The sequence below is a fragment of the Engystomops pustulosus genome, chromosome 1 (genome assembly GCF_040894005.1).
Source record: "Engystomops pustulosus chromosome 1, aEngPut4.maternal, whole genome shotgun sequence".
Classification (NCBI taxonomy): domain Eukaryota; kingdom Metazoa; phylum Chordata; class Amphibia; order Anura; family Leptodactylidae; genus Engystomops; species Engystomops pustulosus.
In genome coordinates, this window is record NC_092411.1 from 242,006,584 (window position 1) to 242,033,153 (window position 26,570).

General features: G+C 38.4%; 1 protein-coding gene across 7 annotated transcripts in view; it reads left to right on the top strand.

The window, feature by feature from the left end:
- FAT1 (FAT atypical cadherin 1) overlaps positions 1–16,245 on the top strand; it is a 179,870-nt gene extending 163,625 nt beyond the window's left edge. For 3 of the 7 annotated variants that reach the window (XM_072122560.1, XM_072122555.1, XM_072122573.1), the window contains 8 exons: positions 41–503; positions 1,597–1,750; positions 1,866–1,976; positions 2,707–3,341; positions 5,197–5,331; positions 11,614–11,673; positions 13,589–13,624; positions 14,738–16,245. In XM_072122560.1, the coding sequence (XP_071978661.1) occupies positions 41–503; positions 1,597–1,750; positions 1,866–1,976; positions 2,707–3,341; positions 5,197–5,331; positions 11,614–11,673; positions 13,589–13,624; positions 14,738–15,369 (2,226 nt within the window). In that variant the 3' untranslated portion in view covers positions 15,370–16,245. Of the gene's footprint in view, positions 1–40; positions 504–1,596; positions 1,751–1,865; positions 1,977–2,706; positions 3,342–5,196; positions 5,332–7,624; positions 7,682–11,613; positions 11,674–13,588; positions 13,625–14,737 lie in introns of all 7 variants that reach the window. The other 4 variants (XM_072122578.1, XM_072122585.1, XR_011849518.1 and 1 more) reach the window with 3 other exon arrangements.
- Positions 16,246–26,570: the final 10,325 nt, after the last annotated feature.

A 26,570-nucleotide genomic window follows, 5' to 3' on the forward strand; every position in this document is an offset into this window, starting at 1 on the left:
GTATTGTTATTTATATTTTATGTTTTTGCATTGCCTTTAGATTCATGGTGGGAAGCTGCAGTATAAGTTTGATTGTGGCAGCGGTCCTGGGATCGTGTCTGTTCAGAGCATCCATGTTAATGATGGCCAGTGGCACACAGTGTCTTTAGAGGTTGATGGTAATTACGCCAGGCTTGTCTTGGATCGAGTTCATACTGCATCTGGCACTGCACCGGGAACTCTGAGAACACTCAACCTTGACAACTACGTCTATTTTGGAGGTCATATCCGTCAGCAAAGTTCAAAACATGGAAGAAACTTGCCGGTTACCAATGGTTTTAGAGGTTGTATGGACTCGGTTTTTCTGAATGGCCAGGAGCTACCTCTTCATTCTAAGTTAAAGGGCTCGGTACATATAGAAGAATCTGTGGATATTTCTCTAGGATGTTCACTTACTGCTGCTGATGCTTGCTCTACCAATCCCTGCCATAACGGCGGGGTATGTTCCACCTTGGCCAACGGAGGTGAGCCATTCTAAGAATCATATTTTTTATTGTAAATGACCCAAATATATAGTGTAAGAGTGTTTATAGGTGGATGTTATTTAATATGCTTCACAAGAGGCTGTATATTCCAAAACTGCTGATAACCACCGTACAACATGTTCCCTTTTGTGCTGTAAAGTGTAGATTAGAAAATCTATCTTGAGTTTTATCTAGAGCCTCGCATATTATCAGACATAAAAGAACCAATCCTTCATTTTAATAGCGCTATTGCTAAAATATTAATGGAGTCACAATACAATACAGATTTTATTTAAAGGAAGGTGCGTTGAATACAGCACAAGGACAAAGAGCTCTATTTAAAAGGAGGGCCCCGAGTTCACATTCATCCCATCCTCGGCCTGAAGAAGTCATCACAGCACGATACTAAATGATGTCTTATGTCATCTTTATGGCATCTTTACTTGGATTAGCATTCCTTGTTAGGAAAGAGGAAATTGTTTTGGTAAAGGGCAGCATATACATGGTTGTAAGCACAGCCAGTATTGGTAAGGTAGAAGGACGGATATAAGATAGCATCTTCTTTTTTTGAACACTGACTGCTAGATTTGAAGTTGACAATAGGCACTCCTCTATTTTAGGAGAGGAAGAGGGTGAAGTCCATTGTCAGACAGTTCTTCTCTATTAGCTATGATGAGTATTTTGAAGCTGCTAAACCCCAATGCAGAATCTGGACCTTCCAACCATCATCATGGTTTTTTTTTTATAGTAATGGTTACTTTGTATCAGAGGTACAAAGAGACTAATACTCCAAAACTTTTTGGGCCTAAGTGCAACCTCTACACACCCTTAAGTTACACCACTGCCAAGAGCTATGTCACATATACCTCTTAGTTCCAAGTTTCTGAGCCATTTATCTAGCCTGACAATAGCGGCTAATCATGGTGACCCCAAGCAAAAGAAATTCTGATTTAATTGAATCTTCCAAATTCCACTTTATTTTGCCCAGAAACCTATATAGTGTGTTTAGAATACATCTAGAATTAGCTTTTATTACTCGTTCTATGACTACACACTGCTACCCTATAGTCATCCATGGTTTGTTTCTTCTCAGGTTACTACTGTAAATGTACATCAATGTTCATGGGCACACATTGTGAGATTGCCATCAATCCCTGTGCCACCAACCCGTGTTTGTACGGTGGAACGTGCATTGTGGTGAAGGATGATTTCTTCTGCAAATGTAGAGGGGAATATAGTGGTGAGAGGTGAGTTATTATTTTCACTGTGTTGTTCTATTTTATTCCATATGTGAGCTGATAAAAAAACATAATCCATAATTCATAACCATTTATTGTACCACAATGTTTCTCTCTATTACAGATGTCAGTTGGGTCCATACTGCAAAGACAATCCATGCAAAAACAGTGGGAAATGCATAGACAGTTTAGATGGGCCTGTATGCGAATGTGAAGCTGGTTTCCATGGAGAAAGGTATAGAATTTTATTCCTGTTCATAGTTACTTATATAGTTTTATTCATTGATAAAATTTTTGCATATTGTGTTAAAGAGAACCTGTTGCCACACTGTTTCACTTAAAGGGCAATTAAACATTTAAATCAAATTTCTTTAGTTAACAAATGAATAGAGCAGGTGATAATGAACTATTACAGAATCAGCATTTTTCTGCTTCTTTCTCCTGCAGTGAGCATAAATACAGAAGGTATATATGCATTCTCCTAAAATACAATACTTACTTCCCCCTCTACAGGTATAAAAAATTGTGTTCTGTAATATTTGACTGTATACCTGTAGAGGGCATATTCCGCAGACATTTCCCAATTTATGATCACCAGACTAACAGATGACCCCGTAGTTACAGACAGACCTTTGTGCCCACTCTGATAAAACTCTGTGGATGCTAATAATTTACTAAAATGAAGCCAAAGGCTGCAATAATCAAAGGTGTCTGCGATACTAATTTATTGTTAATCCCATAGCCCAAAATTTTGAAAATCCTAATGTCATAGGGACAAAAAAAATTGGAGTTACACTTAGAAAATATACCTGTTCCGACTTCAGTATATACGAATCTATATCAATCTATACGAACTTTAGAACAAACCTACAGAACCTACTTTGTGCGTAATGAGGGGACTGCCTGTTATGTACAATATTCATGCTCTTCTTTTATAACCAATATTTTATATCTCTTCTCTATAGGTGCCTAATTGACATTGATGAATGTCAAGAAAATCCATGTACTAATGGTGCTCTGTGTGAAAATACCTATGGCTCTTACAATTGCACCTGCAGTCATGGATATGGTGGAAAGCACTGTACAGATATGGCCCTCAACAAATATGTCTCCACCTCCTGGAATATTAGCCTGGCTGAAGTTATTGGGATTATTGTTTTCATAGCAGGGATTTTCTGTATTGTTGTGATCTTTGTCGTTTGCCGAGTAGTAACCAGTAAAAAGAAGAAGAAGAGGCAGCAGGAACCTGAAGACAAGCACTGCGGGGCTACATCAGCATTTTTGCATAGACCATTTTTAGATCCTAAAGTGAACAAGAATATGTACCCAGATATTCCACCACAGGTGCCAGTCAGGCCTATATCCTACACTCCAAGCATTCCAAGTGACTCTAGAAATAATCTGGACCGAAACTCATTTGAGGGATCTACCATTCCAGAGCATCCAGAGTTCAGCACTTTCAATCCAGACTCCATGCATGGACATAGAAAGGCAGTGGCAGTTTGCAGCGTTGCACCAAATCTGCCACCTCCACCTCCATCCAATTCTCCCTCTGACAGTGACTCAATACAAAAGCCAAGCTGGGATTTTGACTATGATGGTGAGTAAAATGTATCTACTCAAAAACAAGATATTTGTAAATGCCATTCCTTGAATCGCAGAAGACGGTTTTTCAATAGAAGTGAATGAATGATAGCAGTGCATGCATGTGGCCACCATTAAGCCTCTAGTCTATGAGTTTGGTCCGAGAAGTGGTCGATATGAATTCTGTAGAGCTGAGACCTCCATCTAAAAGGAATTCATGGAAAATTACTATAGTTTGTCACTCTTATGTCCAAAAACACAATCAATGTATAATGTCCACCCTACCTACCAACCTATTCCTTTAAATTAATGTTCAAGTTTCTCTACAAAATAATTACAGCATTTTGAGATTAAAAGTGAAAACATTTTTGGGCCAAAGAAGGTTACAAGGGAGCGCTCAGCATATATTCTCCCTTCATCCTCAATTTCTCCTTTGATTATTTTTTATCTCCAATTACCAAAAAACTGAGAAAATATAATATAATTTTCTCTAGGTATCCAAGAAGCTCAACCATATCCCTTCTTTTCCTCCTTAATGCATCTAGTTATAAGACAACTGGCTATAGCCAAAGCTTCTTATCTGCGATAGGGCAAAATGATTATGAAAGCACGCCCCTTGGATAAGCCCCACCCCCTTAATCCAGAAACCGAATGGCAAGAGATTCCTCTAATCTTTCCAATATTTCTTCAAGACTGTTATATATACATGCTGGAAATGCTGCTGATATATACACATCATATTATAGTTACTTAACTTCTATCAGATATTTTACTCTATTTAATCTTATTAAATGGGTTGTCTGGACGCTGCAAAAACTACATAATTCTGTTTTTGTTTTTACAAACCCCCAAGTTCATTTTGCAAACCCCTTTTATTGCTATAGGGTGTTCTCAACTTGCCAGTTAACATGGAGAAACAGCACAGGACACATCATTTACGAAAGGGTGTTACTGACCTTTGCTTCCATTCCTTAATCAGACAATCTTGTCTTGTTCAATGCATGGTCAAAGGGGTTGTCCTAGAGATGAGCTGTTCTGGGATTGGGCTGCATAACTAGGACAGTGGCCGGGTAGGCGTGCCGGCCGGCCAGAAGCTGCAAAAGCGGATCTTCCGTGCTCCTGTGAACAAACGGGTGCATAGCACAGAGAGACAATGGTGCAGAACACCGGGAGCGCCGGATGAGATAAGTACTAGTTATTTTTTTTATGCAGCCCATCCCCAGACAACCCCTTTAAATTAGGAGCCAGCACCTAGGCCAAGGTATGGTTTTAATATCATGAACTTTTCACAGTCTGAAAAGTGATTGTTTGTAATCTACTAAAATATGCATTCATTCTTAATTTATTGGACTGCTCAGCACTTTGCTATGAGTATTGTGGCTTTATATATACTTTATTCATAAGCTCAACGTCTGTGAATAAATACTTAATTATAATATTATAATAGATTTTGGGATATGCCTGGATGTTTTTCAAGTTGGCTTCCTTACAAGTTGGAATCTTATTTTTCTTATCTCGTTTTTCAGAGACACAATATTTACAATATTCCTATATCCTTGTATTCTGTCCCATTAAAAAGTAGGCAATAATCCCCCGAAGTACGATACACGCTGTTGCGCACTTGTAATCTCAACAAACCATTGAACCAAATTGCTTTTTTTCTGCCTTGGAGATTTGTTCTGTGTTTTGTGTCATTTCAATTATTATTTCATTTGAAAGTAATTCTGTGATTGTTACTTTGAAACATATTTTATTGCTGCTTTGCTTGAACTGAATATCTAGAGACAACCCTTTGGGAAATGATCAAAGAGAGATCTTATTAATTGAGTGTCCTTAACATTTTGACATTGTCTCTTCTTTTGCGCTTTCAGCTAAAGTTGATCTTGACCCATGTCTTTCAAAGAAATCTCTGGATGAAAAGCCTTGTCATCTCTACAATCCTCGGGAGAGCATGTCGGAGATTCAGTCTCTTAGTTCATTCCAATCAGAATCTTGTGATGATAATGGTATGTATGAGGCGTTACACTTCATATTCTCATGACATTGGATAGATAAGATTTTCTCTAGTCAGCTGGACAGTCTGAATCCTGGAATATATGGAAAAGATTGAAATGTCCTAATTTTTACTAAATGTTTTTCTTTCTATTCTTCTGAAGATAAATGATTTTGTTTTATACTTTTTACAACTTTATAAAGTATTAGGTTAAAATAGAGGATGAGGATAATTGAAATGGGTCCATCAAGTAGAAATTTAACACTTTTTGGTTATTTATATTTAAGAGAAATGTCAGTGATATGCCATCACTTTACTAGATGGGGATAACTCGTTAAAGTGGTTTTATGGAATTTAAAAATCAATCCCCTGTTCTCATAGCGGTTTAACCCCCAATATCAGCAAAGAACTGTGCTCCAAAGAACTGTGCTCACTTTATTGTATGCACAGGGACAATGGTGACATACCAGTATCGGATCTGGTATTAAACCCTACAGAAGTCTTTAAGGAAAGAAAGACAGCCTCCCCCATTGCAAAAACTGAACTTAACATGCGAATATGGTCGAAAAAAAGTCGGTCCTGCACAAATTTCAGTGCTCTGCAAAGACCTATAGAAGCTTCAATATCATAACCTATACAATTCAATATCTACTGTCTACTATACCGTCTATCTGCTTGTAGATGTTGGTAGATTTGCTCTTTGTTGGTCTTATTATGCACCCAAAGATTGTGCCAGAAAGTGTTAGGAAATTAGAAATGTGGGCATTAAGAGCTGTGACCAAATCAAACAGCAAAAAACTAACATTGTGCGCGTTAGAAAAGAAGCTAAATTGTGGTACAGAAATATAATAAATATGGTGCACAGGGCGCAACAACATAAAAAAATGTGTTTGCCAACAAAGTGGAGCAAAGCCAATTAAAAATGCCCCCCACCGTGTCTGTTTACACAATGAAGAACCTGTTCAAACTTACTGGGGTGCTGCTTCCGCTTTATTCTGCTGATTTTTGGGGTCCAATATGATGCAATTTTCCCCAATAAAATTGATGTTTGGAAAAGTAATCAGGGAGACATTCGTCATACATTTTAACACAGTTTTATGCTGTTGATTTTCACCATGAAAAAACAATCTGTATTTGGATCTAGCAGAATTTGCAGCAAATGTTTCCAATATACAATATTGGTCCAGTGTGGGCATACCCTATGGCCAGTTGTACACATAAAAGTTTGTTCTAACAAACTCGATGCGCAAGTCTGATGGATTTTAAGGACATGGGTTTAGTGGTTTTAACCAAGCATACTTTTACGCTGGTGGGTGCCCCCCTGAAACAGGATTTTCATCTAAAAACATGCAAATGAGCCTCAGGGGGTCCCATGGCTTTGACAGATCCAGAAGGGGTTTCTGTGATGTACACAGGGACCACTGAGGCTCATTTGCATATCTGGAAAAGTTCTTTTTCATGAGAAATAAGCCATTAATAGCTAAATGTCGAACAGACCCTGTTTTGGGAGGCCCACGCCAATGTATAACCACTAAATCCATGTGGTTAATTTCTTTTGATGGTCTAAACAAAGGAATGCTGAACTAGACTGGGCTGCTGAGTTTAGTTCAACGGTTCCATGTTCTGAATGGTAAATCCTGCGGATACACACATCAAGTTTTGCCTGTATACTACCCGCGTATGTCTTATTCTGTTGTGCACAGAAGTGATCATAGTCTTTCTATTCCTATACCGGAATAATATTTCTACCAGAAAAAAAACACATAGCAAATTCTGCTTTAATTCTTAAAAAAAAAAACAATAGAGATTCTCACAGACTGTAATTCTGCAGAAAACAACTTTCATAGATGACAGCTTTGTCCACAGCTTGGCTCCACAAGCTCATATACTGTATTTCAGGATTTAGAGATATTAAGAACTTTTGCTTATAATTTAATGATTATTTTAGAGACCTTTTAGACATTATGCTCAGAAATACGCTAATTTACAGTAGGGCCGTGCTTATACTGCGTTCTTGTGTATAAGAGCTTCTCGTCTCCATTAGTAGTTAATTGATCCTTCATGTTAAGGTTAAACGCTCGCGCACTAAAACAGATGAAACCGCATTTCTTTTCTTTACCTCTTAAGGCTGTTTATCATGTACTAATGTTTGCTCTGCTTCTGTAATCACCGTCTGAACTATGAAAAATGACAGGTTAATAGCATTTTTGGTCAACCAACTGCTTGCGAGATTTAAGGCAGAAGTTGTCTTTTCCTCTGGGCCTCTCGTAAAGATGTCTCCTTTCTCTCTCATGCTGCGGCCTCAGTTCCTATATGGATCAAATCACCCCTGAGCGAGAGCAGAGTTTGACAAGGGGCTCATTGTAAGTTTGATGGAATTTGTAATAAAGGAAGTGGTTATAAATAAAAAAATATATACATAAAACAAAACCTCTAATAAAATAACCATGGACCGATGACCATATGTAGAGGAATGACATTGATCACGATCCATGTGTGATGTATGGGAACAATCAGCGCTCCCTTACGCCATACTAGTTTTCTAGCTGATTTTAGTTCTCTCTATTTATTGCTCAATTCCAGATTTATTCCATGTCCCTAAGCAATATCGATTTTCCCATCATTTACTCATGCTTAATGTTAAGAGAGATTTTAGCATTATATATCAACGTGACGTATAATAACCTTGTTCTAGATATATGGGAGAGTAAATTTGTCAGATTATTATAAAATCTATACAAATGTCATACTGCTTCCTTTATTGCTTTTCTTTATTGGGTTTATAGTTTTTTACATTTCAAGTCCATGTGCAGTATTGTGATTCCTGGTGATGTGTTTTGTGATTGTATATGGTCCATTCTTTATTTTGCTAGTATAAATGTTTGTACTTAACAATAGATAGGTTGGAAATGTAGAAAAATGTTGTGAAAGTGCTGTTGTTCGGTTGTTGTTTTTTTGGCACAAAATATAACAGTTTAAACAATTTTCACCAAACTTGCTCCTTTGGAAAAAAAATGGATATGGTGGATCTTACCAGACTTAGAGACAGAGACAGGTTTTATGAATTCACCCCAATATCTCAAAGGGATGGCACCAAAAAGCTGATTGGTGTGGGCCCAACTGCTGGGGCCATTACTGATCATGACAACTGACACCAGGGTTTTGGAGAACAGGGGTCCTGTTTTTACCAATTGATGGAGAAAGAAGAGCATGCTCCATTCATTAGTATGGGAATGTTGGAAATTCCTGAGTGCACACATAAATTGTTACAGGGGGTATTCTGCCATTTCTGATACTCACATATTATTGAATAGAGCATCAGGACACATGCTAACTAGCCAGTTTCACTATTGAGAAGATCCCTGTTAAGTAGATTGAGGGGGGTCCTATATTTAGGATCAGTGCGGTCCCAATAGTCAGACTTTCACTGATCAGCTTGGAAAGTTAGTACTTCCCCTTTAAGGAAAGTATCTATGTGAACAGAATTGTGAATTGATCAGAGCTGAAATGTTTTCATCTATGATAATGATCCAGTGGTTCAGACAAATGAAGTCTGAAAAAAAAAGACATATACCCGATACTTACCACCCGATACTTACCTGGACCACCAGCCGTGGTGGTGCCACCACTTTTGGGTAATTGCTATGTGACAATATGTGCTTAATTTCCATACAAATCAATGTACAAATCAATCAAAAGTTTACATCCCCCTGAAGAATTTTGGCTTTATTGAATATGAAATATAACACAAAAACTTTTTTTTACACTGATGGTAGGGATTGGATGAAGTCACAATAAATGGCTACACCCAACCACTAACCATGAGTGGAAAAACAATTTTTGTTTTATATTCTCTGAAAAGAGGCCAAGAAAGGCATAATTTTGCAGGGGCAGAACTTGTATATCACAAATGTTATTTTTTTTTTCTGTATGATCCTATAATCTAGTTATTTTTGGATTTAAAATTATGTCAGTGTTTTTATCTAACCATCAGCATCTTAACATTTATGGAAATGTGAATGTAATGATGGGTTTGATGTAGCCCAGCCATTGCTTTCATTCAGTTACAGAAGATGCCGGGAAATAATAATCCCTTCTCTCTCATTATGTGGTGAAGTGAAGAATCATAAATGAATGGGTGGACCCTTCTCACCCCATCACTCTATAGTCTTCAGCAATGTTACAAAGTTACCTGGATATCCTGCATAGTATTAAATACAGTATGCTGAATCTGGATATGAGTTATCGGGGGGGGGGGGGGTGTTATTCACTATATAGTTACAATACATATGCAGATTAGTGCACAGTAAAAAGGTTGGATCCCCATTTGATGTAATGACTGTATCATAATTTGTGGACTGCACCACAGTTTCCATTTCTTTAATTTTTCCTTTTCTTACAAACCAGTCAGCTAATCTTGCTACTGGCTGATTTTTGGATACAGCTGTATCTGAGACAGCTTAATTAATTAAATGCAGCAATAATTAAAAGGGAATCTGTCAGCACTCTTGACTTGGGGAGGGGCTTTATCCTGAAGAGCTTTCTGCACTTATCTGCTCCTCCCCCCTATTCTGAATGACAGCTATAGTATCCTTTCAGCAAAGGGCAGATGTTAAGGGGAAAGCTCTGTGAACAAAGCTGTAGAATGCTTTGTATACAGTATATAGTTATTTAGAATTATTAACCCAAATCCCAAAAGAGTCTTTGAGGGCTTTCGCAAAGATATTTAATAGGTCATCAAGGTCACTATCCATGAGGCAAGTTTAGCCTCTTGCCTCAGGTAGCACTAACTGCAGTAAGATGGGGGGCAGCATCAGGGGAGCATTTACCTGCTATGAAGCAGGACCTGACACCTAATAATAGTGAGACGCTGCAATAGTGAGAACCCACTTACTATAAAAAAATAACCTGATATATTACTGTTGGATATGGTGGAGGGGGCTGTTCTACAACTTTCATGAGGCAACTGAGACTTTTTATTCATTCTTGCCTGTCACTTGAGTTATTAGGAGAAACAGCGCCCTCTTTCTTGTGATCATGCAAACTGCCTCTAATTTGCATTGGGTCTTGGGACAAGCCCATCCAATACAGGGATGCTGCATATAATTTTGCTCATACTGTAGATTATTATTGTATTATTTCTCATAGATGACCATTCTTATGTTGTGAATGTGATATATAGTATTGTTATTTGCATGTTCTGTTGAAGTCCATACCGTGATACGAACGCATCTCATATATTGTCCTAAATGGTTGGAAAGCCCTGTGTTCATATTCACTTTGAGTTTGTCATTTCAGGATTGTTTCTATTTTAATGTGTAATTGTACAATTATTAGTAATGTTATATTATGTTACAAAACATTTTTTATTATCATTGTGATTATTATTTTATTTAGCTTTATTACGGCCAAACAGATATTTTTTTCAGCGTAAAAGGATTATCTGTTTTTGCAGAGTGTAACCTAGGGCAAACATACAAGCACATCGGGGATAGCCTTACTGTTCATGTAAAGCTGCTGGGGCAGGGGAATAGTAGCAATCTGTATTGGATTGGACCTCCGGTGGGCCCAGGCTTTCATTACATAAAATAATACTCCATGGTTTGGATAATAGACTTATTCTAGACCAATTTTACAAGGAAAGTGTCTAATGATGTAATCATGAAAATAGAATTGCATCTCCTTTGGCGTCACATTGGAACATGAACACACTCTGCCTGTTATAGAGCAAGAGGAACTAATCAGCTCAGGTCCTCTAGATCTATAACATGCTGTCTGTAGATAGGACACTTAGTACAATTAGCTCAGCTCCTCCTGCTATATAATATACTGTCTGCAGATTGGAAACTATGTGCAATCTGCTGAGCTCATCCTGCTCTATAACATGCTGTTTTCAAATACAACACTATGCACAATCTACTCAGGTCCTGCTCTATAACCTGCTATCTGCAGCTAGGTCACTGTGTGCAATCTGCCTAGTTCTTGCTGCTCTATAACATACTGCCCACAGACAGGACACTATGTGCATTCTGTTCAGCTCTTAGTACTCCCTAACATTCTTCCTGTAGATAGGACGCTATATACAATATTCTCAGCTCCTGCTCTTCAACATACTGCCCACAGATAGGACACTATGTGCAATCACTTCAGCTGAATCTATGTACAATCTATAAATCAGATTTATTTCTCAATATTACAGGCCCAGGATAACAGTCTATGTAATTTCACACTATGAATGGAACACCTACTTAGACTTGTTTTAATGTGTTTTTTTCTTCTTCTTACCTTTTACAAGCTTCCATTGTGACAGTAATACACCTTGTCAATGCTGTTGTTGACTCGGTGGAAAATGAAGGTATATATGTGTATGTGATATTATTGCTGTGCTTCATATCCTGGCTGCCTAATTCATTGTATATGACAACTCTGCATGTCATTAATGGTTGCCTGTTCGTCAATGTGATAACATTGTTGCTCAGTACTGTATATACTGTATTACCTTTATATCCTGTGTTGTATGCGATAGTCCCTGTGTAGTTGTATTAGAACAAGATTGTAAAAACTGTGATGTTTCCACTCGACTGCCCTTTCACTGAATCTGCCACAAGTAAACAAGTGTAGGTGTTTTATGATGGAGGAGATGGCGATATGTCATATGTTTGTGTATTTACCGCCTAGCGCTTTCATTTCCAGTTAGATTTAAAGTTATGGCTTTAAATCACTGAAAACTATACTCCGAGGATCAAGTAACAGATGCTGCGCTAATTTGTTCAGAGACTGTAAAATAAATAAATTGATAGAAATCCTGAGCTTGTCAGTGAACACATTGGAGCTGCCATTCCAACCGGCATAAACTCCACAGTACAGGCTCACCCAAGGTGGAACATCTTGAACTTCCACAAGGAACACATCTGGTCGTCTCTTGACTTCCTATCAGTATGCCACGTACTAGATGCTGTGAGAGAGGCAGTCCTTATGGAAAACATTACCTGGATAGATTGCATTGATGTTCCTATGTTAATGTAAAATGTTTGTCTCTGATAATAGTCTACATCCATGTACTATGTCAGGAAGGATAAGATCTCGCTGTAGCTTGAGTTAGGGCTTATGTTTTGCACTTTATAGAACTCTTACAAAAAGTATAAAGAATATTACGACACATTAGAGTTTTTCCAACTACATATTTGTTGCAATTCCATTCAAAATGCTCGATTTAAAAGCAGGACTTTTATGTTGGGAAAAAGGACATCCTAACCGAATTCTAGTAGATGTCATAGTAGTCAATAGGATTTTTTGGATATCGTTGGGTTTCCACCCTACCATCCATTGGGGGCATTTGATTCTCAACTATTTTAGTCATATAACAGAGCAAAATAATGGATAGGTCATCAAGAATTACACTTCTTTTTACTCTGTATAGCTGGAAGAATTTTTGCCCCTTGTTTGTATTCGTTAAAAAAACCCTAAGCAAGAGATCTACAGACCTGTAAATCTGCAGACAGGACCATTTTTCGGTTCAGATGTTTTACGTTTTTTTTAAATCTCTGAATCAGATTTCAATTATGCTAGTGTCAGGACTTCATTAAGAATCCTAAAATCTACCATCAAAATCAAACATGGATAAACCATACATCCAGGCGGCACTGTTATGATTTGTAAAGAGCTACAGATTTTAATGGCGCTATATAAATAAAGATTATTATTATTATTATGGTGGTAATCTTCTTATATTTGTTATATATTTCTGCCTTTCTTCTAAAGTCATTTAGAAGAACTTTTATAAGTATATGAATAATCCAGGAGGGCTCCTGGGGTGTTAACAGAGCCACTCCATGCTTCACAGGTTGTTACAGTGCGCAAGGAGGGGTAGTGCTGGGGGGGGGGGGGAGACAGTTTAACATCCTTTTAGCTCATTAGATTAATTTTTAAAGTTGATTTTAGAAGGAAGGAAGCCATGGATAACAAATATAAGAAGATTACCACAGTCACAGTTCCTGGAGTAAGTGTAGTGTAGTTTATCATGCTTGATATAAGTGGTAGATTTCCTTTAAATAGACCCTCACAACTGGACAGCTAATTTCAGAGAAGCAGTCAGTGGCCCTTACAAGTCGGGAATAATAGGTGTAACCGAATCCCATCAGTGTCTATACCTGTCCTCTGAACTGAAGTGTTTGAGATGTTTTTGTGTCTGAATTTGGTACATTTACAATACTTTCTGCTCTGATCTAATGTAATATATTTTCCATTTTTTTTCATTTTTGCCTTCAAAGACTCTTTTGCACTTCCTGAAGTCAGGAATTCAAGAGGTGACTGCATGTTGCTGTGTACTTTTTTACTAATAATTGAGCTTGTTTTTTTGCAATTTGTTTTTTGCTTTTTGTTTAACCTTCACTTGCAGCATCTGTATACACCACATTGTGTTCCCGCACAGTCTGTTGCTGTGTTATTACATGTTATATGTGTGTGATATTCTGGATATAATGACAGATTGAAATAACAAGGTTCAGATAGATAATGCCATGCTTGTCTGTTGCCAAACTGCTCTCCCCCTGCCCTCTGATGGCAGCCTTGTAATGGTGGTTGCCTGTCAGTAATACCAAGCAAAAATCAGTCAAAGGTTTCTCGGGCAGGTCATACCGCTCATGAATTATATGTCTATGTGCATGCTTTAGAACCCTCCCGACATCTCTGACTGACCTCCAAGAGTTCAAGAAAAGTAGGCAAATTTCCCAAACCCATCTAAATGTTCCTACATCACCTGTATTCTATGTAATTTGTATGTAACAGAGACATTTTAAGCAGCAAATCACACCCCCATTGTGCCATGTCACGTCCAATAGAGGTCACTAATAAATGTCATTGCTTAGAATGCAAATGGTGCCCATTTCTGTTTCCAGAAAACTTTCCAATGATATAATATAAAGGGTAAGTTAAAATTTCCAGGACATACATACATTTTAGAAATAAATGGGAAATTAGCATATTCCAAATCCAAAAGTGGGACTTGATTTCTGAGACAAATCTGTTTTTTTTTATATACTAGAATCCCTACCTCCCTTTTGTAAAAAATGATGGCTTTCAATATGGCTGCCATTACTTCCTTTCCCATTACTTTCATTTCTGAATAAAAGGGTTTCCTGGGATTTTTGACTCACCCTGTATAATGGTAAAGCTTTGTAGTCTTACAGAAGATGGTAACATGTCATAATACCTTATATTCCTGTTTGATGGATTTAATAGAAAAGTCTATAAACAATTGAAGTACAGCAAAAAAATGTAGCCCTAAGATAGAGCACATCATTGTCAGATCAGCATTTTGGTCAAGGTTAAAGCTTTGCATGACAATGTGCTAAAGGTATATATGTGTTTGTGCTTTGCTTGTATGATTATTCATATACTTTTCATCTGTATCTGAACAGGTTATCACTGGGACACTTCAGACTGGATGCCTAGTGTCCAACTGCCGGATATTCAGGAATACCCTCATTATGAAGTTGTTGAAGAACCTGCTCCTCAATACACAGACCCAAATGCCATTGACACAGATTATTATCCTGGTGGCTATGACATAGAGAGTGACTTCCCACCTCCACCGGAAGACTTTCCTTTGCCAGATGAACTTCCACCTCTGCCTCCGGAGTATGCCGAACTGTTTGATTCCGTGCAGCCACCAAGTGAGATGGCTGCTATAGGCAGCTTGGGTTCATCAACAAAAAGTAGTCAGAGATTCAACCTGAATAAGTACCTTCCACATCACCAATATCCAGTGAGTAAGTCAGAACCTCAAAGCACCACCAGTGGAGATGGCAATAGTTACAGAGAGCCTTATGCTGCTTCCTACATGTTAGGGTACGGTAGAGACTATCAAGTCCCCATGGTGGACAATATGTCCATGTCAGGATATACTTCGGCAGCTTCATGCACTGATGTGTCTGCGTGCTGCGAAATGGAATCGGAGGCCATGATAAGTGACTATGAGAGTGGAGACGATGGACACTTTCAAGATGTGACTATTCCTCCCCTAGATTCCCAACATCACACAGAAGTTTAACACCATGAAAAGTGCCTGGACATTTCTCAGCTTCAACATTTCATAGTAAAGTTACATCTATTCATTATGTACTATTGTTTTGTTTTCCTTATTTTATAAAGATTTTTTTTTGTGTTTTTGTTTCATGTAGCGTTACAATTTTTTGCAATAATTTGGAGACATGTATATGGTATAGCCGCGGTGCGTCATGCCAGTTAATAATAGTGTGTACAATGTATTTCATTGCCGGATATACAATAATGAAGACAAATAGACCATTTGGGTAGGCTATTTCCACTCCATTTTTCTTTTTAGTTCTTCTATGTTTTTGGTTCTTTATGTGTTTCTTGTTTTAAGAAAACATACCACTACATCATGGTAGCATGACATCTGTATTTATAAAGTGTGAAGAATCATTTTAACTTCCTTTCCAAGTGTAAATGTAATGTACAGTTTTGATTTCAATAGCATTAACTAGATTTTGTAGATATTTTGTGGATTTCTTTCCTTTTTAACCATAAACTATTTCAAGGTTTGCCCTTTCTACTCGGTTAGCATATTGTTCCAATACCCAGGGCTTTGCTGTATCTCTATTCCACTGAGGTTTTGACTTCTGAATTTCCAGGTCCATCTGCAGTAACACTGTATATAGAGAGCGAGTCTGATGCTGCAAAGCTACAGCCAGAAATATCTTTATCTAAGAGTATTTTAGATTATTTTTTCCCTTCCTGGAAAGTGTAATGGGGACCCACTGCATATCTGTTTAGAACCAAAATCACCATGACACGGTTTTTATGGTGTCTGTATATTTGTGATGCAATGGTCTTGTAAAGGTTTTTACTGAAAACTACCATTAGCCAGTCTTTCTTACTGACAATAAATTATTTTAAAAAATCATGGTCTTGTGTTTTAATGCATTACACTGGGGAACCAATAAAAAATATTGCTTATAGCTTTTTTTTTTTTACCTGATACTGGGTACTTTGAGCTGCTGATAATGAAAATCCTTTTCGTTGAGCGTTTCCATCACAAAATGTACAGCCGGCATAAGGCTGTACATAATGAATCCATGGGGTAGAGTGGGGCTGTATCTAATAAATCCATAGAGTGTGACGGGGGCATATATATATATATAATTACGTGGCGCTTATATATATATAATTACCATGATGGGGATGATAAACTAGGGAATATTTTGGGGAACAGGAGACTGTTTCAGTTTTAGAATTTTTACACAATTTTTATGTGAGTTCACTGCAAAGGGGCCCACTGAGGCTCTGTCACCCAGGGTCCTACTGAGACCTGGAGCCGACCATGGATACACATATGATGGCTATTAGACCATCCAGCACTAATGTCCAAGAACACGTGATCTCCTCATTTCCTCACCTCGCAGGAAATCACAGAAACAAGTTTTCAGTGACCTGATGGAAAATCTTTAGTCTACAGACACAAAATAGTATATTCCTTTTCAAGATTTCTTTAGCACAGTATTGAATGACCATTAGCTTGAGCAGCAATATGACATTTATTCATTAGTTGACATTAATTTCCAAAACGTCGTCAGTCCAATAATGAGAGACGACTAGTTTGAGCTTCTCAACTTTGTTCGGTGGCAATGCCAGATCTCCAAAAGCAGTGCTGGGGAAAGCGGGTGTCATTTTCAGAATCAGGGTCCTAAACATACTTAGGTTAAAATCACACACACATGTGCCCGCCGTACCGTAATATGTCCTATCTTTCTCCTGGGGCGGTACGATGTGTGTGTGTATATACGTCCCCCATACGACCGTGTGGATGTAGCCTTAAAAACAGTTCAAGGCACCAGAAAGAGCGTTCCCAGTGTTATTCTACATTTGCAAAATTTGTAATTGTACTAAGCAACCACTAGGTGTCAGGGCATGACTGCAATTCTTGATGTCACTCCTTGCATGATATTCAGCTTCACAGACAACAGAATTGGCTACTAGATTCTACGAGGAGTGAAACTGATCACATTTCATATTGCAAAATACAGATCAGTGAAAATATTTTAGAAAATAAGATGATGAAGTCATGGTAGCGGAATGATTTCACTTTGACTTGTTATTGGCAGTCAAATTCAGCCATAGAAATGTTATATTTGCTGTATGAGTCACTCACAGAAGATATAACAAGAAATTTCTTAAATTTAATAGAGAAAGACTGACTTTGTTGTACATAGTAACCACTCACAACATCTTTAATTTCCAGTTCTGATTAATGCAACACTGTGGTTAGATGAGAAGATTTTAATATGGATTCATAATCTGTCCAATGGATGTCAAATTCGTCTTCAAATCTTGCCATTTTTTTTTTTAGTAAAATGTGATACGGGTCCAAATTGAATTGATTCAGAACAACAGGTTGTGGAAGCGGAGACTGACCTCATGATAAACTTTTCAGCATGGGCCTCAGTTGCAACCGAATTTCTGCTAAAAATCATAGGCTCGGCCTGAGAGCGCGGGTCCTTCAGACCCTAATTTTTTGCAGGTCCTATGGTTCTGCCACACCCGGGATGAATAGCAATGCCATGCCGGAAAGGGCTCCAACTTCCACAACCCCCTGAACTCAGAACTTTAATTCCACAAACAACCAGGAAAATTTGGATTCCTGCCAAACTGAATATTTCATGAAATTCAGATTGAATTCCACTTCAATCCGATTTGCTCATAATCATAATCTTTTTACTGGATCTTCTAAATATTTCTGAGGAGCAGACCCATCTCAGTTATGTGCACACATATATTTTTTGATAATAGAACTTATTCTCTTTTTTTTTACAGTACATATTATGACTGTCCTATACATGGGCGGATTAAGACTGCCATGGGCTCTGGGCTGTATGAATATTATAGCCCCTACAGGTCTGGGATTCCCCTCCTACATTACTAGAAAATCAAACTTCTTAGGGAATGGTGGATGCTTCCCTTCTGCCTGCTTTCTGCCTCAACTTAATGTTCATTGAGAGCAAGAACAGATGTACTAGAATTTTATGGGTGAAGGTCCTTCAGAGTATAAAATTTGGTTTGTGGTCGTGGACCCTCTAGAAGGCTTGGGCCCTGGGCTACCGCCATTTCTGCCTTTTATTATAATCCAATAATGGTCCTATGACTAAATATCCAGGGTTCACTATAGTGGGCTTGTCTTTCAGATGCAATCATTGCTATTAGCAGATAATTGCCTATTTACACATACATACACTATGTATATGTCTGATATAACAACTAAGCGGGTGAACCCCAACTTGTCTGATCCCTAACTCTCTGTTATGGTGGAGATTTAGGAAGACCCATGCAAATTGGATGGATGAATACCCAAACCTGCAGAAACCCAGGGATTCAGACAATGTTTATGCATAAAGAGAGTTTTAGTCTTTACAGTCCAATATGGTTAAAGAACATCTACCGCCAGGATGAAAGACTATGCAAAGGAGCCTGAGGGTCTCCAGGCTTTATAGGTGTTAATGGAGCCTAGAGCACCTCAGGCTCACTTGCATACAGTCCTTCATCCTGGTGGTAGATGTCCTTTAAGTCAGATGCGAATATATGTATTGAATACAGAATATACACAGTAATCACATTGTACTACATCACTCCTTTTACCTTCTAGATATGTGATTGCCATTTTTATTATATTTGATTTTTAGTATTGTATATTATGATCATAATCCACTACATACGTATATCACATAGTCTCATCAACAGAACCATTCCATTACAGTAAGCTTATAGGGGTCTGGTTGAAATGCAAATGAAGCGTATACTGAATTACCATCAACATTCTGGTGTCTGCTACATCTGTGTATCTCCTGTGCTCATGTAGATTTCAACTTTAGCTAACTAGAGATATCCCTAGTGGGGCTGCTATTATAGAAGCATATATTAAAGCCATTATGAGACCCTCCAGGATCATGTGTCAGAATCACACTCAATAATGATAATTGATTCAGATTTTAGGATATAAATACTTGGTATTTATATCCTTGGTAAAATACTATTTAAGGGCCATTCTGCTCAAGGAGATAGTAGTTTGAGCAGTCATTGCAGTCTATGAGCGGGAGGAGGCTTGCTTACAAGGAGCACAACTATTTGTACATAGGGGTACAAATAGTCGCGATCGTCGTGATCTCTGAGGTGCTTTGTCCGACGAGGATTCAGAGCTGCCGCAATTCACTGAGATTGTGCGCCCAATTTCCTGCATTTGTTGCTTCCCCACTGAGGTCCGCCGGAGTTCACCTTCTTCTTCCCGGTGCATGTAAGTGCATGGCTTGCCACACAATTTTGAATGTTAAATCCTGCGCGGTGTCTGAATCCGTCCGATCGCCCGACAGACTGCCCCCCGATTTGTCGTGTGAAAGCCGGCGCCAAAATCTTATCGCGTGCAACAAAAAGCCCTTCTAATTGTGGCGCACATCGGAAATCGACGGGTATTCCGACAGTAGTGCGGTGCCCGGACCCTTAGTAAATGAGCCCCATAGAGTCATGTGATATAACATAGGTCCTGTACATCCTGGAAGCTTGCAGAGAATAATGCGGACAGCCAGATAAAAGGTTTTACCATATTCCAGGTCTTTTCTTGGAAAAGTTCTGCAGTTTTAAGAAGAGATATGTTTATCAGGACAGGCCGTCCGTCAGATTAGGGAAGGTCTGACCCTTTGCAACCTGTCAGTCAGATGTTAGCAGAGGCAATGTGCTGGCCGTATTGATGGCATAATCCTCAGGACAGTTTTGAAGTCCTGAAGTATATGGCAACAGCTTGAATTGCTTTTATGTAAAATTTTTTAAATGTGCATTTTTAGTATGACCTGACTTCAGCCTTGTTACAATAAAATAGAATAGAATTTATTTTTCCCTAAAGGGGAGAATTTATTGTCACTATAGTAGTACAAAAATTAAAACATAACAAATACATTAAACCACAATAAATGAAGAAATACAGTCAACAAAGCAAATGTGCTGGTAAGGTTTCATGTCATTGCCTTAGAGGTAATACGAGAAATAAGGCTCTGTATAATCAGAAAGATATTACAATAAAACAAATTGCATCCAGGACGTAGTAGTAAAGTATACACTGAAATGTTCCCAGTAAAAAAAAATGGAATAATTCTAGAGTATGGAATTATTAGTTAGAGAGCACTAGATCATTTATACCCTGGATTAGCAGCAATCAAAGAGCAGTAACCCAAAAATCCCTACTGGTATTGGTCTTCATCAGCAAATTTGTTTGTAGTAAATAGCGTATCCACAAGAGATATAACAGGGATAAATAAATGTAAGACCGTTTTTATAAATATATGAAATATCCGACCTGCTCCTCCACCCATTGTGAACAGAACCTCCTTTCTTATGATCCATGGGATTCCCAGTGGTCGGAGCCCCACTATTGTTTATCTCCATTGCAATGGATAGGGGACAAAACCCTCTGCACAATTTACTGGTCACAATTTACTACTGAAATAAGTCACAATTGATCGTGAAATAATTGTAGCAGAGTCATTCAGATATATTAAAAATATCTTAGGATTATAAAATAGTATAATATTATTGGAGTTATTATCACGTAAATAAAATGCTGTTCTTGAAAAATGTTACAATGAATTGAAAGTCAGGTTGTGCCCTTTAAGGAAATCTGTCATCAGGTTTTTACCATTTAGGGGGCGAATTCACAGGACCGTTGGGGGGACATATATATACGGCCACCATATATACATCCCCCATAGGCCGGCAATGGGCGCACGGAGACATATGGAGTGGTACGTGCAGCACCATACCATTCCGTACCCGGGGAAAAGATTGGACATGTCCTATCTTTTCCTGTATTATGGCGCCTTATATCTTTATGGAGAGGGGCGAGGGCAAGCAGTGCTCAAACCCCTCCTCCTCTTCTGTGTGCCTGCCTTGCTATGGTACGGCGGCACATGTGCGTGTGAATTCACCCTAAATCCAATGACAGATACTCACACAAGTCTTCTCTCTCTTACCCTTTCAGTTACTATTTAAAATCTGTAGCTCATATCTTTATAAAGTCAATTTTACAAATGTTGCTGGGACTTTTCCGAGTTACAAGGGGAATGCTTAGTCTTCTCCAATGTTTTATTCAGCTCCCTTACCCCCCCCCCTCCCTCTGGAATTTCTCTTCAGCGAGTCATTGTGTGACTGGCCAATGCCTTCCTCAAACTCTTATTGCTAATTCCAATTCTTTGTCACATTTTTTAAGGAGAGTACATGTCAAATTTCTAGAGTATATTTACTTATCTGAATGATTCTGTGACAGTGTTTTCACATTGTATGGCTGGCCAATGTCTCCCTCAACTCCCTTATACCCCCCTCCCTCATTCCTAAGGGAAGGGTTAATGAGAGAGCTGAGGGAGACGTTTGAGAAGAGAAAATATGAGCAAGGTGGCAGCTTCTTTTTTAATTTTATAAAGATTTTAAGTTAATTAATTTTTCTAAATAAAAACTAAATTGGAAACAGGCAGCTGTGGGAACCTGTCATTAGCTTTGAAAGTTGTATCCTTAGAGCTTCACTTTAAGGATACAACTTGACTTCCAATTCATTCGAGAAGAGAACATGTCATAACATTTTTACTTATCTGATTGATTCTGCTACAGTTTTTTCAAGATCATCATTTGTGACCTATTTTGGTCATAAATTCTGGCCAATTTTATTGTTAAGTCATTAAGAGCGGATTTTTCCCTTATCCATAGCATAGGAAATGACAATAGTGGGTCTCCGACCACTGGGAATCCCATACTTAGTATCCTACTGTGAACTGCAGCTGACATTCAGGGCTATTGGTCTCAGGTTTTATGCTTTTACAGCAATGGGAAGAATTATAGTAGGGTCTGTGGATCACACAGTCTGATGTGTTTTCCTCATCTAGGTTTGTGCAGTTGTCTTAGTGCTGTTTATTACTAGTCTTAGCTTTCTACAGCTGTATTCAGACCTTTTGTGAATTTCTTATGTTATGTTTCAGATGTAACATTTTTTTCTGAAAACTCATATAACTAATTAATTCTACATGGCGGCACAGAACATCTTCTATGCTGGATTACATGTTCCTTGTTACATAGCAATTAGTGAAATAGATATGGACACCATGTTCAGGAGCAGTTAGTGGGTCCCTCGTTATTCCATATCTTATATAAACCCCGCAATATACTATGGATGAGGGATAAAGGTATACAACAGATATATAGATCAAATGAGAATAACAAAAACTGAAATAAAAAAAACTAATAAAAAAAAATTACAACATACACTGTATATAATTGCTCTACAACATTACTTACAAGTGGCCAAGATATCGAATGTAATACTATATATACATATATATATATATATATATATATATATATATATATATATATACAGTCATGTATAGTTTTGAGAAAAAAGTTTTAAGACAAATGACACAAATATTATATTTTCACATGATCTGTTGCCCTCTGGTTTTTATGTGTGTTTGTCAGATGTTTTTATCACATACAGAAATACAAGTGCAATTATATTATGAGTAACAAAGCTTTTATTGACAGAATGAGTTAATGCAGCAAGTCAATATTTGCAGTGTTGCCCCTTCTTCTTCAGGACCTTTGCAATTCTCCCTGGCAGCTCTCAATCAACCTCTGGACCAAATCCTGACTGATAGCAGTCCATTCTTGCACAATCAACGCTTGCATTTTGTCACAATTTGTTGGTTTTTGTTTGTCCACCCGTCTCTTGATGATTGACCACAAGTTCTCATTGGGATTACAATCTGGGGAGTTTCCAGGCCATGGACCCAAAATCTCTAGGTTTTGTTCCCTGAGCCATTTAGTTATCACCTTTGCTTTATGGCAAGGTGCTCCATCATGCTGGAAAAGGCATTGTTGATCACCAAACTACTTGGACGGTTGGGAGAAGTTGCTCTTGGAGGACATTCTGGTACCATTCTTTATTCATGGATGTGTTTTTGGGCAAGACTGTGAGAGAGCCGATTCCCCTGGCTGGGAAGCAACCCCTCACATGAATGGATGCAGGATGCTTTACAGTTGACATGAGACAAGACTGGTGGTATCGCTCACCTTGTCTTTTACAAACAAGCTGTTTTCCAGATGTTCCAAACAATCGGAAAGGGGATTCATCAGCAGTCCACTCCCTGTACCCTTTGCAGAATATCAGTCTGTCCCGGATGTTTTTTCTGGAGAGAAGTGGCTTCTTTGCTGCCCTCCTTGAAACCAGGCCATGCTCCAAGAGTCTCCGCCTCACAGTGCGTGCAGATGCACTCACACCTGCCTGCTGCCATTCCGGAGCAAGCTCTGCACTGCTGGAAGCGAAGCTGAAATGGTCCTTCTTGGGCGCCCTGGAGCCTTTTTGGCAACAATGGAACCTCTCACCTTGAATTCCTTGATGATGTGATAGATTGGTGACTGAGGTGCAATCTTTCTAGCTGCGATACTCTTCCCTGTTAGGCCAGTTTTGTGCAGTGCAATGATGACTGCACGTGTTTCTTTAGAGATAACCATGGTTAACAGAAGACAAACAATTATGCCAAGCACCAGCCTCCTTTTAAAGTGTCCAGTGGTATGATTCTTCCTTAATCATGACAGATGGATCTCCAGCCCTGTCCTCATCAACACCCACACCTGTGTTACTGGAGCAATCACTGAAACAATGTTAGCTGCTCCTTTTAAGGCAGGCCTGCAATGAAGTTGAAATGTGTTTTGGGGGAAAAACTTCATTTTCTAGGCAAATATTGACTTTGCAATTAATTGCTGTTAAGCTGATCACTCTTTATAACATTCTGGAATATATGCAAATTGCACCTGATGCAGTAGACTTTGTAAAAATCAACATTTGTATCATTTTCAAAACTTGACTGTCTATCTATCTATCTATCTATCTATCTATCTATCTATCATCTAGATAGATAGATAGATAGAGATATATAGAGGCACTACTACAAAACAAGCAAACATAAATAGCAGAATGCTGCTTACCGAAAGTACTACTGACCGCAATGCACACTTCGGCGTTGCCTGCTTCTTGCCATACCTTATCATAGAGACCCCGCATTATCTTTCTCTAGCAATCTATTAGTACTTGTTATCCTTGAAATTCAGTAGCTCAGACATTTGCATACAAATCAATACAATCAGTTTACACTTTACATCTGTATAGCACAGACTTACTTTTTCAGCCTTATTTCTGTCGTCGGCCGTGTGGGGTGATTATTATTAGTCTCTACATTGTTGGTTTAAAGTATTTTTAACTTTCTTTCCGCTTTGTGGAATGATTGTTTCTTTTGATTGCATTTTGATTGCATTACATTGATTCATTTGAATTGGCGTATTGCTACCGCAATGTATCCGTAAAAGATAGAACATGTCCTATCTTTAGACAGATTTACTGTTGGGCCTCCCGTCTTCCTATGTTACACCTCGGTTTGCACTCAAGGGTTTCTTCCTGGTGCTGGTGTCTATGCTCATCACATGACATTTATACCACAGGTTTAAACAAATGTGCCAAACAGGCCCCAAGTTTTACAGAATTGTTCTGAATTTTTAACTTCTTCCATCCCCAAAATGGTTTGCATAAATGAGTAGACCTGAAAAAATTTCAAGGTGTTCTCAGCAGCAGGTTTTAAAGAGAACCTGAGAGCTTGAGTAATAAAATTTAAACAGACTAAAATTCTGACCTGGTCACGACTGTGACCACAAGGACCTTTCTTGTCCAGTTTAACTAGGGGGATAGAGAACTGTCAATCAAAGCCAAGAAAGAGGTGCCAAGCAGAAAAGGGTCTACCAGTCCTAAAGGCCCTCCTCCAAAAATGTTTATTTACATATAAATAAAAATGAAGATTTCTCTGCATTTAGACCACAGTTTGTAAAGACATCTAGTGAGAAAATATAAGCAACCCTGTTTTCAGTACTGCGATGAAGTGGAAAGTTGAGTTTATTTATACACTGAGCATACAATAAATGAGGACGTTTTCCATGTAATCCACGTGAGGGAAGAATAAAATGCAGAAATTTGCTGCAGTGAAGTATTTTACTTGTAAGTGCTGGTTACCTGGAGACACAGACAATGCCACCTCCCCATAGAGATACGAGCAGCTGTGATATGAGGCTCTTCGAGCAGCACTCCACGCAAACCGCAGTCTAATCTATGACAGCAGAAGATACCTCACATTAACTCATTAAATGGATTGATCTAGACCTTGAACACGGGCAGCCGCTGCCGTGACTTCATATACAAGGACTACACATAGCCTGGCACTAACTCATATAACCTCCACCGCTAAGGACATGTGATGCTGTGTGCCTGCTGTAGGTTAGGGGTTAGTAGCAGGAGGAATCAATCTCCTCTAAGAGAACTGACTACAAATAAAACAGAATTTCATTCTGTCTTTCACCGATCTTATTGGAAAAGGCGGAATCGGCAAATATAATTCATATGAAAAATAGACAAGTGTCAGATTTTAAGCAAAAACATATGGCAGTTTCTGAAAACACAAAAAAATCAATGACGGACTGTCGGTAGGGATCTGTAACGACCATCAAAAAAGGGTATATTAGTCTTGGTGGATCCCATGGACCAATCATAGTGCTGGGGAAAGGACTTCATCATAGGGATATATGCTACAAGGAGTCCCTGCTGGGAAGAAGGGATTCCTTGTATTATGTCTCACTCTGATCCCCAAAGTTCTGATATCTGGTCAGTACACTCTCACTTTTGCGCAGACTGACCACAGTCATTTGCCACCGGCCTAATAACATTATCAGTTTTCAGGTTTTTTTCTTTCATTTTTTTCTTTTTTTTTCTGAAAACAAAGGTCCAGCCAACATTATTTGGCATCTATTATGTCATATCACTGGACCAAGCCTAGTGCAAAATATTTGTTAGTTGTTTCCTCCCCTGGTCTGTATGCTTTACTTACACTGCTACTATAACGATTATTACAAGATTATTTCATGTCGATTTTGCATCTATCATTACTCTGATTGCTAGACGTTTTACTCAATGATGAGGTGTGCATGACTAGGGTCTGCGTTCACTTTGTTGATGTGTTTTTATTGGAAAAAATATATTTTTTTGGTAGTATTTTTAGCATGTGTTTACATTGAACTGAAGACTTCATCATTTTTCACAAGAATGGCTTTATTAGTGTACCTAATATATTAGTGTGTGGTTGGCAAGTATTTCCCACTACTCTTGGG